This window comes from Aphelocoma coerulescens, chromosome 9 (genome assembly GCF_041296385.1).
Source record: "Aphelocoma coerulescens isolate FSJ_1873_10779 chromosome 9, UR_Acoe_1.0, whole genome shotgun sequence".
Classification (NCBI taxonomy): domain Eukaryota; kingdom Metazoa; phylum Chordata; class Aves; order Passeriformes; family Corvidae; genus Aphelocoma; species Aphelocoma coerulescens.
Genome location: NC_091023.1, coordinates 4,997,623 through 5,011,644, shown reverse-complemented (window position 1 = coordinate 5,011,644; position 14,022 = coordinate 4,997,623). Strand labels below are relative to the sequence as shown.

At 41.6% G+C, this 14,022-nt stretch overlaps 1 protein-coding gene across 1 annotated transcript in view; it reads left to right on the top strand.

The window, feature by feature from the left end:
- ARHGEF4 (Rho guanine nucleotide exchange factor 4) overlaps nucleotides 1-14,022 on the top strand; it is a 224,102-nt gene that overhangs the window by 158,274 nt on the left and 51,806 nt on the right. Inside the window, exon 7 of the mRNA XM_069024316.1 lies at nucleotides 11,407-11,546. Within this exon, the coding sequence (XP_068880417.1) occupies nucleotides 11,407-11,546 (140 nt within the window). The remainder of the gene's footprint in view (nucleotides 1-11,406; nucleotides 11,547-14,022) is intronic.

The window sequence follows — 14,022 nt, the reverse complement described above, 5'->3', positions numbered from 1 at the left end:
AACAAATGTTTTTGGTGCTGAAAGCACTGGTCATTGTCAAAGCAAAGATGGATGGCTTTCCAGGATGAATGGACGTCATCTGGGAATTTGTTTTAGAGGTTAGGGTAGGGATTTTTTCATATCAGAGGAAGAAATTTATATCTTTTGACAGTAGTCTCCTGAGGGCCTCTTTCCTTTATTGATACTTCAGTGTTGTCCTTTGATATAATAATCCTGCACTGCATAGGCTGTCACTCAGAAATGATGAAGTTGGGCTTTTGGTGCAGGGGAATACCACCAAAGCTGAAAATAAAATAATTATTGGAATTTACAAGACAGAGACAGCTATACCTTAACTTAAAGGAAGTTGTTTCTGCACAGAACTGTTCATGATGAATATAAAAATTAGCCAGGAGCTTGGTCTCACAGAAATATAATCTAAACTGACAGATTTTGTGTTTGCACATCATGAGGACCATGTCATCAGCCAGTTTAAAATGCACAGATAGCATACAATAGCAGTGGCACTGTGGAATTCAGTGTCTTAAAATTTGGCTAAACACAGGAAAGATGACATTTGACATACCTGCCCTTGAGTGAAAGGATTATTGTGCTTGTTTCATAAATCCAAACAACTGCTAAAGAGCTGCAGGTTTGTTGACCAGGGCAGTGCATTAGAGCACACAGAGACTTGCTCTGGAAGGGACTGTCCTTGTTTTAGCCTGGGTGTATTTTGCAAGCGAGTTCCAGCACTGGTGTCAGATTTGCAAGGATGATTTGCCTGCTGCAGCTGTATCTCTAGGAGAATGTCCCTTTTCTGGCTGGTGCCTTTGATACAGCTGCATTTGACTGTACTTAATTTTTACCATCTCCAGCTGGGGGTGGGTTCAACTTTTAAATTAGCTTCCAAAGCTTCCAAAATATTCTGTGTTGCATCCAATGATCTGTAAGTGGTAATGTGTCATTTGGAATTCACAGCTCAAAATGCACGCGTAGCATCTCAGGCTCATGATTTGCTGAAATGCTGATCTGACCAATTCTGCTGTTCTGATTTCCTTCTTGAAGCCCACAGTAAACATCCTAAGTGATGAATTTAACTATGAAAGGCACCCTGGCCAACGTGACCTTGACAGAATATTTTTTCCTTTTAAAGGGGCAATTAATAATGGCTTTGAATTGAATACTTAATGTATTTCAAGGGGAATAATGTTTTCCTTGGAAGTGTTTTCTTGCTGTACGGTGAGATTGCATCTGACACATCCAGCCACAATTCAGACCTGGAGCTGAATGTTGTGGAAAAACTCTGAAATGAGGCACCTTCTCACACCAGTTTCCTAGGAAACTTAATTTTATTGAAAGTAAAGCCTCCTTTTGTTCCTGTGATATCTGAAAGTTTATTGAGATGCATCAATCAGTAGGTTCAGTATCTGGAGCCTAATTCTTTAAATCTGATTTGCAGTAAAATATCATATCTGCATCCCCAGACTCCCAGGGAACAAATACTTCACAGCTGGCAGCTCTGTTCCTGCTACAATAAAAACAGAATCAAATGTATAAGGCTGTACGGCCTGTCCTTGAGTTCTTCAATGTATTTCATAAGAATATTGCTGTCCATGTACAGTTTGAAATTATTTTGGGGCAGGGTCTTTCACTTTCACATATATATCACTAGCAGGGAAGTCTGGAGTCCCTGGGGAGGAGAGGTAGTGAGGGCTCACTGGTGTGAAGTGCACCCCCAGACAAGCATTGAGGGCAGGAGACTCATCCAGGTCACCTCTGGGCTCCAACCTTCCTTCCTTGGTTTGTAGACCTGGTCTTCAGCACAGGTACTGATTGTTAAAACCAGTCAGTCCTGGAGTCTGGCAGCAAAGTTTACTAACAGAAGTGTAAATATGTGATGTCTGAGTGGGTTTATATTTCCACCTTGTCTCTGCCCATGAGGTCCCTGAGCTGATGAGGTGCCCTGCCATTCTGCACCCATCTTCCGATGGCAATGCTCTTGTGTCTTTTTCTACTCAAATATAAAAACTTGATTACACTGGCCATGTCCAGCATCTCTCCTGTAGCTTGCTCAGAGCTGATCTCCCAAATCTGTTCTGAATAACACCAAAGAATTCCCCTGACTAATTCAGTGTCTGACTTTGACTCCATTGTGTAGGATCGTGTGATGCAAGTGTATGCTGCAAAAAGCCTGATCCCTTCGCTGTTGGGGCAGTTGTAGTTAAATAATATTAATCCCTGATTTTCTGTTTTCCTCTCAGAAATATTTGGTAGCTTGATCTCAGGGATTTTCTTAGAACTCAGATTAACATATAAACTGGGACAGAGGGATTTCCTATAGGTAAAGCAGTTTTAACAGTATTTTTAATGGAGGTATTGTATCCCCAGCATGAAACCAGAAGATGTGTGTTACATGAAGACTGGTCATTCAAAATAATGTCAACAAAACAGTCTTGCTGCCCCTTGAGACTTATACTTGATAATGCACAAGAGCAATTGAAACTCTTCTCATGGCATTCATTTTTAATTACTTCTGTGGTCCAAGGTCATAGATATAAGCCACTTGTCAGCCTGGATAGCTTCACTAAGATAAAGACTAGATTTATGGCATTTATGCAGAATTCTGGGAAAAAACAAAGGTCACATTTTTCAAATTGAAGTGTTCGAAGTTAGCCTCTTAAATCTGTCCTCAGACACTTGGATAAACAGCCTGCTTTTCACAAGTGCCAGCAGTGGCTCTTTGTGCTGACTGTGCTGGAAACAGCCTGTGCCCAGTGCATGTGTCACTCATCAGCCTATTTGGGGCTTGCAGGCCTCCTCTAGGCTCTGGTGTTAGTTTTGCCTTAACCAAAATGGCCACATTGTCAAGGCTTTAAATTATTATGAAAACAATTCTTCATTTTCAATCATTCAAGTTATAATGGGGACTATGCCATTATAAGAAAGACCTGTGTCTGGTTTTTATCCATGCAAAGTTGGCATGACCAAGTGGAACATTTTAGAGACTATTGTGATAGGAATTGTTTTACATCCTAGTGTCAGTTCTTCATAAAAATGACCTTAACCATTCTTTACAGTGTGTTTTTTCAGGCCAGTAGCTAAACCTTAGTGTGTAGTGGAATTTTCTTTTTTCTAGACTGTGACTTAAGACTGAAGAAAATTTTTTGCTTTTTGGCAACAAAATCTTTAGCAAAGACTTAGCTTCCAATCTCTTGGTCTTTTGAGGGTGTGCTTGAATGTAGAGACAGAATAAAAATGCAGAATCTTTGGGAATATAAATCAACAAGAATTTTCTACAGCATATTTGTGTTCTTTCCTTTGTTTAATGAAGTAACAGGTACAAGAAAGGAGGCTCTGTGAGAGCCCACAATAGCTTGGGTTCCTACCACTCTCCTGTGAGTGCTCTGAGGAGGTTGTTTTAGAGGGGAAGCAAATCATCGCTAAATCAATAGAATTAAAACAGCCAAGGGCAGTGTGAGATTTGGGACATAAGAGCACTTGCATGAAGAAATCACCAATTAAGTCTTTGAAAAGTAGCTGCAGAGGTAGGAGGAACAGCAATTCCTGAGAGAATGGGGGAACATTTTCTGTTGAAGGTCTTTATTTGAGGGCTGGTGACGACTAGAAATATTGGTTCTGTCTGAATTGTTTGAGGGTCTTTAGTTTGCATTCTGGAGGAGAAAAAAGGGATTAAAACACAGATTTTTGTGAATGCTTGAGTATGCACCAGGGCTTTGGTTCAGATGAACTCAGATTAAGTGAAGGCAGAGCAATAAGACTCAGCAGCAGTAAGATAGTGTGGCTCCTTTGTTTCCACGCTCCCACAGGCAAATTTCATATATTTGTGCAAACAAAAGCTGAGAGAAGCCCAAAGGTGACTTCTAGGAATGATGCCACATCTATCCATGCACTGAAGTAGTGGCAAGTGTTGCGATCGTTTAGGGGACTCTGGGAATAATATTTTAAATAAACAGTGTGTCTCTTTTTGCCAGATTGCTGATCTTCCAACTTGTGGGATGTGCCTTTAAGGTTTTGAAAATCTGGAGCCAATGCTCTTCTAAAAATAAACAGATAAAAACAAATAAATTCCTGGAATCTTATTGACAAAATCTTTTCCAGTCCATTTTTGCCAGGCTTGTCAGCTGTACTAACACTCTTTGATGTTGCTTTTACCTCCTATGTTTGCTGAAGTAGGTGTTGCCCACTGTAAATAACCATTGTTCTGGTTTCCTGGCCCATTTGCTCGAATTTCCTCAGTTTTTGTTACACTTCTGGGTAAGAATGGGTGGATATGGATGCAGGGACATAGCATTTTCAACTTTGCAGGTGAGCTGATAGCTCATCCCAGGAGACTGCTGATCTGAACTGACTCTGGTCACACTCCACCAGACAGTGTCAGACGTGTTTTTTCCCAGCCAGCAGCCTGGCAGTATTTTGGGATGCAGTGGTCTGATGAAGGGGCAGCTTTGGTGCTGGTGGTGGTTCTAACATGAAGGAAAAGCAGTTTGCTCTGGATTTGATTTTTACTTCAAGACATAGCAGGCACAGGACTAAGCAGCAGAGTGAAATGGACAGGTAAGAATTCAGCATGAATTTGGAATGTCGGTGCTTGCTACCTGTTAGAAACAAGAAAAGCAATCATTTTAATCTTTCACCAGAGGAAGCTTTCAAAAAATTGTGGTAGATTGTTTCACCTAGACACACACACACACATATCCAAACTCCTTTAAATAGCAGCCACTTCAACAAATAAAACTCCTTGTTGGATTAAATGCAGTAAATGACATGCCAGGTATTCCAACCTGTACATCCTACCAAGGATATGGTAAGGAACGTGCCTGGATACTAGAAAGGATTTGTCTGCTAGCTTTGATTGCTGCCATTGACTTAATGCTTAGATTGTAATAGGGCTTAAAGGACTGAACTAGAATTGGCCCCCGTTGTGTTCAGTCTTGTCCAGACATAAAATAAATAGCATTTCCAGAGACGTTCATCTGCAAAATGAGAGCAAACAGTCACTATGGATGAGTAATCAGACCTGAGCAAATAAACAACAAACACATGGAGGATCAGGATGTGCCTGCTTTTTTCCAAGTCAGTAGCTGTGATGGGAACATGGCCAGTGAATTAATAGTTTATGCGCAGTACAACAGAGGGACTTTTCAACAAAGGATGAGGCTTTGGATGAAGAAAGTATATTTATGTGATTTTTCTATCTGTTTTTCCCATTATGCCCACTCTTCTTCAAAACTAGTTAAATCGCTCCCCCTCTCCCAGTTGTACCATCACTCAGCAAGCCAGGAAGGGGCTGGGGGCAGCTCTCTGCCCTGTGTGTGCCAGGGCAAAGTGGGCCAAGCTGCAGGTGGGACGTGGGAGTCAGAGCTGCAGAGCCATTCATAATCCACGTCTCTCTTCCCCATAATTATCTCTGCTACCCGAGAGAGTTGAGAAATCCCTTAAGCCTCCCTGAAAGTCATTTAGATTCTAATTGGGATTTAAAAACTCTTGAAACCTGAGTGGGTGGCTCAGTGCATTATTGCTGATGAATGGTACCCTGGGTGATGTGCCCAGCAGACCCACAGCAGACTTGTGCTTGGTTTTCCAGTGAAGAGCTGTCCTTTTTGTTTTCAAGCACAGATTTGCTCTTTACCTCAGCTAATTAGGAACTGGCTTCATTCACAAAAGAAATTCTGTTTGTGGCACTATACCAAAATGTTAATTAAATTTTGTTATGTTGAATCCCTTCCCTTCTAATGTTTCTTTAAAATGGAGGCGACGAAGCTTGCTTTCTCCACTTAAGTATTTTCTGTCTTTCCTTCCCAGTCTGATTTCTCCTTCAAAGATTGGCTTAACATGGTTTCATTACCTACTCAGAAATGTCATCGTAAGGACCTTAGATCTCAAGAAGAGCCACTTCCTGGAGATTTTCTCGTTTGTTTTGGTGGTTTGTTTTGGTTTTTTTCTCCTCATGAAGCTCATCCTAACTGGTCATTGTTCCCTTGTTGCTAATTCCCTGCCTGACTTCCCTCTTCCTGTTAAACTGGCCCACAACCATAAGCAGAATGGTGAGAGAGGGTCCATCAGCACAGTAAGAGCTGCAGAATTGCACTGCTGGGGCAGAAGTGGGATGACATCACTCTGATGGATTTTACTGTGGCAGCTGCATAGGGACCTCCGTGTACCAAGCGTCTGATAAATGAAGCACATAATTGAGAACAGGACTGATGGAGGCTGCAGCACTACTGTGGCAGCTATTTTTAAGGAGACAAGGGTTTAGCAGTCCCAAGTGGGTGAAGAGGAGGGGCTCTTCTCACCTGGGCAATGTAGTCTGGGTGTGGTTCCCTACCCCGTGCATGCCATTCACTTGTTTATCATCTTAAATCTCTTGAAGTGCTTCCTTCAGCAGCTGCACTGCGCTTTCCTGTGGGCTGCACACAACCACAGCAATCTCTGCTCAGTGAGGCAGAGAGGATGATGTTGTTAGCTCTGAATTAATTTGCTCTGTGAGTGTAAATCAGGCTCCTACTGTTGTTTTGGTGAAATATTTTAAATGTAAATGCTACAGAAACAAATGAAATGGGTGGATGTGGAAAAAGCACACTTGAAAGGAAGAATTCAAATACAGAAAGTTTTTTCCCTTTGTCAATATAATGTGCTTTTAATAAACTACGGATGCTCTTGGCTTTCCAAGCTGTCTGTAATCGTCATGGATTCCTATCCCAGCCTTACCCCTAAAAGCTGTAGACTGTAAGTCAAGTGAAAACAGATAACCAACATTTTGGGAAAATGCCTCTAGCCCCTTTTCCTTCAGTCCTGGGTCATTGTTCAGGCTTGTGACCCAGACACACGTCTGGAGCTCCTCGCCGCTGGGGAGCTGCTGGGGTTTATTCCAGATGAGACATAAACCTCTGTGACTTTGAGAGAGCTCTGTTAAGAGGCTGTGCTAAATTTGGAGCTGCAGTGTCCAGCTCCTCTGAGGAAACTATTCTAGAAATTTATTCTGTGAGAATAATTTTCCAATAAGAGGGTGGGATTATATTCCTTTAATTTTGGGGGTTTTTTTTGGTGGTAGGTGTATGGGATTTTTGGGGGGTTATTTTGGTTTGGGGTTTTGTTTGAGTTTTTTGTTTGATTGTTCAACAGCAACTTTTGTTCACTAATTCCTGGCACTTGGAATGTATGAGGCAGGTCCATCCTTTGAGAGAGGAGCAAAGCACAGACGTATGGATCTGCGTGACCTGTACTAGGTGACACTAGTCTGAACTGAACTCTGGACTACAGTTAACATTTGTTTTCTGAGACCTCCAGTAGATAATCTAATTCCAACTTCTTTTGTCTTCCCACCAGTTTGATGAACAACACAAAACCTTTTCTCTATATTTTCCCCTCCCTGCCATCTCTGTTGGTGGTGAAGATCAAGGCTGTCCCAGTGCAGCCCAGCTGGTTTGTTCTCCAGTGTCACCTAGGCTTGACTGTGAAAATCCTACCATACAGGCAGCTGCCTTCCAATTATCCCAGCTTACCTCTAAGCAGGATGCAGTTGCAGGCCACTGGCGCAGGGTGCCAGTGAGTTGTACAGCATGGTTTACCTCTCCCTGTGGGCACAGAGTGCTCTTCTCTGTGAAGCCACAGAGCTGATAACAGCTGCAGGGGCTTTCTGGTGAGCTGGAGAGCTCTGGAACTGTGTACTGGTACTCCTTAGAGTTACCTGGCATCACCTTTCAGTAAGGTAGGGGCACAAGCAGAGCCCAGCCAGGACCCTTCCCACTACTGCCTGCTTATACCTGCATTCCAAACTCTGTAGGAAGGTGTAAGGAGGGTGAACCTGGAACATTTTGATCAAGCCTGACTCGATTTGCACAGAACCCTTCCCTTCTGTCCTTGAATGCAGCCTAAGGGCTGCCTGCTCAGGCACTTGGACATAGACCACCTGTGCCAGTCGCTGGCTTCAGTGCCATGTTTTGTATGAGTTTTGAAGCTTCCTATTCTCAAGATAATTCTTCATGGAGTCAGGTTTTTGACACTTTATCTGTATGGATGCATAGAAAAGAGTTTGTGTGGCATTCTTTTGTGAGCTGCTATTGCTAGGATTATCCATCTGCTTTTATACTGGAATGAAAAATCCCGAGCTTGGGCTAGGGCTGACAGCAGTATGAAGCAGAGTTTTAGTTCTTGCACATACTGGCTGTAGTAGTAAATGTTGGTGGCATCCCCTCCCTCGGTTCCTGTGTATGGGATTTGTTGCCATATTTAGTGAAATTTATCAGGACAGTGGTATAAAATATGAAGAAATCTGCTTGAGTTAATTGATGCTTGGGCTTTACTTCTTGACCATTGTTCCTTGGTGTGGCCTGACTGCCAGGGAGGGACAGGTCAGGTCAGTGTTTCAGAGAGGCGTGGAGAGGCCAGGCGTGACTGTGCCACTGGATTTCAGTGTTAGACAGAGATGAGCACTTGGAGGTGGCAGGAACGAAGCATCTGAATTAGCTACTGTGCAGTTTAATAGTGGCCTGTCCACCCAGTGCTGTGCTGTTGAGGAGGCTGATAGACTGTTTCAGCAATCTCTGCTAACTTGTCTTTAAAGATTTTTGTATAGTGCTTGCTTCTTTTCTACTTGACCTAGTTTATGCTTTGCATGTTAAGTCAGTTCCTACACTAAAAGCCATCATTTTCCTCTATCCTTGATGGTTTTCTAGTGCATTGGGTCACCATTCCAGACTACTATTTTATTTATTTGTGGTCATGTCTTTCATCTAACCTGCTTCAGAGCAAATTCTTATTTTTCGTTAATTTAATTCTTCCTTGCAGCATTAGTTTGGGAAAATGTGTAATGGCTGTCTTGGGCCATTCTTCCTCAAGGATTGAGAACTTTCTTGTGCTTATGAAGTGTAGTTTTGGTGCAATATGTCGATCAGGACTTTTTTTACCAGAAAAACTAATCCCAAATGCAGTAGGTCTTGAGACAGCAGAGAATTGATGAGCTTGGTAAGATCAGAGAGGAAAAACAGATCTCTAGTAAAAGCAAGCACGGCTTTCAAGGCACTTAGCAGAGGTATAGAGCATTTTAAGTAACACAGATAAATACCTCCCTGGAGCTTTTGATTTTCATCTAAACACAGATCAAAGAACAAATAGGAAAGTGTGGGGGCAAAAAACAAAAGCTTTAAAGATGTCAATGAACATTTTTCAAGCTGAAGGTTACTTTTAGCAGTGAAAATAGCAGAAGATGCATAAGGGAAAAGCAATGAAGCCATGTGTAAAATAAGGGAAAAGAATGAGATCAGAGGGCAGCAAAAGAGTTTTGAATTAAGTGACTGCTGACTTGCTTCTTATAAATGATTTATTTTTATTTGTTCTTGAAAAACATTTCTAATTTGTTTCTGTGCTGCACTAACACACTGAAAGTTGTTCATTACTATCAGACCATGGTTTTTCAGATAGAGTATGAGCAAAAAGTGATACCTTAAATTTAGTTTTAGAAGTTCCAACCATGGTAACTATGCAGGAAATTATAATATCAGTGTTAATTCGAGGTGGTTTTGAGTTTTATATTAATGGACTAGGTCTTAGCCCCAGAATTGCTTTATATGCAATCTATACTACTGGCACATATTCAGTACAGAATTTCTGTATAATGAACGATGGGATGTGTCAGGGCAAAGCTAGGGGAATGCTTGATTTTTTTGTGAAATGTCACTTAAAGTTGAATGGTTGGGTAGTTCCATACTTGCACAGAAAATTCTGCTTTAATCATAAGCTCATATGCACCTCTGTGTCCTGAATTGCCATCAATACCAAGTGGAGTTCAGCTTCAGACAATCTTTGCTGTGTTGTGCCTATTTATCAAATTCAAAGCATAAACAAGCAAGTATTTAGTTTAAAAATAGCTCATACTTGTCATTTTGATGTCAGGTTACTGCATTGAACTGATAGCTGCTACACTGAATTTACCCTCACTGTTAATAGAAGTGATCAGGTGGTGCAGCCTTAACAAACCATCTCATGTACTGAAAGTGTTGACGGACAAGCTTTGCAGCTCTAGCTGTAACCTCTGCCAGCACTTTATTCAGTGCTAACGTGGTGCAGCTTTGGTTTCAGGTAATGGTAAGCTAATGAAATGTTAGGGACTTTTCCTGACCCATTGGCACAGTTAGGTGCATAAGATCCACTTGCATTATGAAGGGAAATGAGGACTCAAGACCAGGTTCATGAGTTGCTTCCTATTAAAGCTCTACAAGGTCAAGCTCAAAAGGTTTTTTTTTACCTGTTCTGCAAAAAATTTGGAGTGTAACATCATGTAACTTGCACAGCCAAGCTTGTTGCCAGGCGTGCTGATAGTAATGTCTGTGTTTTCATTCAGTTCTACTCCTGTTTCCATGTCAAGTCCATTGAACTAAAATTACCAGTTATATCAGCTGTTCTCTGCATCAGCTTTGTGTAGGTACTTGCTTCATGCATTGAAATCTTCATAAAGCCCACTGCTTTGTCATGGAAACTGTTACCCTAGCAGTTGCTAATCCACATGAATATGTCAGCAAGTGTTTTCTTTAATCACTGCCATTTTTCACAGATTTGAGAACAGAAAGTTAATGTTCAGTAACCAGTCCAGGGATAGGATGAGTGACACTACATGCCACTGAAGGGTCTTTGCTAATACCTCGAGGAGACTTTAGGAAAACAGTCCTGCCTGTGAAACAGATGAAGTGACACTTTCTTCTATGCAAGGAGTATAAATGCCACATTTATATTTCTCTCAGGCTTATATCTTGAGACTTCAGTGTTTGTTCTAGCTGCAGACTGTGAGCCCTCCATTATCTGTAGCTTGTTTGGGGCTGTGCTGAGCAGAATGGCCTTCCTGTGGTAATGATGGATAATTCTGGAGCAAACACCCTTTTAGACAACAAAAAGGGTTTGCAAATAAGTGTGTGGACAAAGAGGAAGGTGAATGTTTTTCCCAAAGGCTGAGACTTCCTTTGGCCTGATAGGATTTGGTAAATCATAATCCTCAAGGTATGAAGTGGCAGACATGAGCTGCTTGTTACGTAGTCCAGTTTCCTGTCAACACAGCAAGGTCCTAATAAAATCACATTTGTGCCATCATTGCCCTATGCCTTTTTTCAGACCTTGTTTTCTTATTCTTGCTTGATCTTTTCTTTGCAACGTGCAGCAGTTGTTGAATTGTTTTAAATCATGTTTTCCAGTCTAGAAAAGGACACAAACATTTAGGGGTTATTTTCAGAGAAAAATTCTCTGAAAACAGGCAAGCATGAGGCTGGAATTCTGACACAAAGTTGCCTATGTAGTTTCCTTGTCTTTTTCCCCTTTATGCTGTGTTATGGAGCCCCTTGCCCCAGTGAGCTCCTGTCCTGGTGCAGTGCTGCAGAGGCTCCTGTGGGCTGTACCAATTTGTTCATTTTGTTGTTGCAGTGATTGCTGATGGAGCACTGGACAAGACAGCCCTGACAGACGATGTGGGAAGCGAGGAGGATCTGTACGAGGACTTCCGGAGCTCCAACCACCGCTACGGCCACCCCGGGGGAGGCGGGGAGCAGCTGGCCATCAACGAGGTACGAGCTGCTCCGTGTCTCACACACAGCACAGGGATGGATGCTGGTGGTTCCTGTAACCACAGCCAAACTGATCATGGCACAGTGGATGGGGCTTCAAACATTTACTGTGGGCACCATTTACAGCTGGGCGACAACAGGGGCTGGGCCATCCATCAGGGTGCTGTCCCTAAGGCAATGCAGAGCCACAGGTCCTGAGCAGGTGACTCTCCTCTTGGGTGTTTTTGGTTGAGAAGTTTAAAAACGTTAATGAGCAGCCTGGCTGTTCAGACTTTGAGGGTGTTGTACTGAAGGCATAACAGAAATGTTGAAAAAATCTCCAGTCTACCTATTTCTTTATTCATAGGTGAGAAGGGTGCAAAGTTTAATACAGCCTTGGTCTTCACTGTTTCTTCCTGTTCCCCAGTAAACTCACTCTAGGGATGTGAAAGACCTGCCTTTTCAGTCACTGTTTTTAGCTATTTTCTTTTATAGTACTGACCCTGATTAAGTTGACATCAGCAGTTTAAAAAGATACTACTTGGTTTAAGTGATGCAATGAGCAACATGCTACAAGATCTAAGATGCTTTTCCTGTAAAAGTACTATTTTTTTCTTGTGCATTGGAACTGGCATCCTGCTACACACAAAATGCTTTTTCTGTGAGGTGAACTTGCATTGAAAGAGTGGAGTATGTTCACCACATGAGTGATCTCCTGAACTCCTACACCTTCTTTCTCTCTTTCCTATACTCTGTTACCTGTACATGACCTTCACAAGATGAGAAGGCAGGGATAAAGAAGTATTATATATTTCTGTGGCAAAGCTATAATTGAAGCTACGCGTCTCTCAGTGTGTGTTTGATACACCCAGTCATGGTGCTTCTGGGGTCTGAAAAAGCTCCAGAAAACTGCACAGTGACGATAACAGCTTTTCTTCAAAAGCAACAAAAGCAAATGCTCTTCCAGCAGTTCTCCTGCTCCCACTGCTCAGAATCCCTACCTACAGCCCTGGGTGCCTGGGGTAAGGAAGGGAGTGGCTTTATTTTCTTCCCCTATCGCTTACATCCAGGGGTTATTGAACCATGGTCAGAGCTTTTTAATTTAAATTCATCTGTCTTGGGCTGTTGTCACTGGCAAGAAAACATGAGCAGAACACCAGGAAATCTCGTGTTCTTCCACGTTTACCTGGTGTGTTTATGAGAGTCCCAGGCACCACAGGAGTCAGTCCCAAAGCTTGCACTGAGTCTGTGGGAGGAGGATTCTGCTTCCCTCCCAGTCAGGTGCTTGCCTTGGTCAGTCTTCTTACTCAGACTCATCAAATAGAATATCCTCTGTATGTTTTCTTTTCTTTTTCCTTTTCTTTTTTTTTTTTCTTAAGAAAAGGTAAAACATTTTACTTTTTTAAAGGAAATCTTTACAAGTCTTTAAAATCAGGAAAAAAATAAACTTATAAGCAGGTCTCACCATCATGCATGTGGTGGTTTTCTCTTTCTTTATTCATTATTATTGAGAACAATTGCTTTTCTTTCATTTCCTAAAAGTTCATTTTATTAGAGTAAAATTACATCACTTGTAATCAAGAAAGTAAATGGATGTGTCCAAAGCAGGTGTAATTTGTAAAATCCATGAAGCGTATGTGGGGTTTTGTTGGCCAGTTGAATTGAAAGAAAAAAGATTATTTTTGGCTTGCTCCCTAGAATCTTGCCTGTTCAGGAGCCAACAAACTGTAAGAACAAACAGTACATTATTTACTTTGTCGACTGGTTCCTATGGGTAATTAATCCATCACTTGGTTCCAGTGAGCCTTAGCAAAGCACTGCCTACACAATTGCTTCCCAGAACAGGAGATTACAGAAAGTACAAAATCTCTGCAGTGAAATACTGAATCTGTGAGATGGGAATTCTACAACAACAGATATCTTAAGTGTTGGAATTGAAATATCTCAAATAGCTGGTAGTTGGACAGGCTTATCCTCATCTTCCCTGCTGGACCAATTGATTAGTCTTGAGTATTTTCCATAGTGCTAGGAGTGATGTAGGGTGAAGATTTCAGTGTTGACTCATTCAGTCACATTTTGTGAGTAGTCTCAGCTTTGTTTTATTGTATTCCAAGTTGCATTTTATTGGTTGTGGATAAGGAAACTATAGTAACCACATTATTCTTAGCCTTCTTGGAAGAAACAGCTTTCAAATAAATAGAGAAGGCTGAAATACATTTTTAAGGCAGTTGGCAGACCAAGTGTTGCATTAAAGAACAAAACACCCAACCACTGAGTTTTAGTTCATTTTGGATCAAGAGAAAATGATTATGAAATAAAAAAAGAAACCTTTCATAAAACTAGAATAATTTATTGGCAAGAACACTAGAGGGATAAAAGAAAGCTGGGAAGGTTGTATAGAGCCCACCTAAGAAGAGCAGCATGAGAGTGTGTAAGAGCCAAGAAAAATCAATCAAAAAGTAATAATAAGGGTTTGGGATGAGAAAAGAGGTTGGGG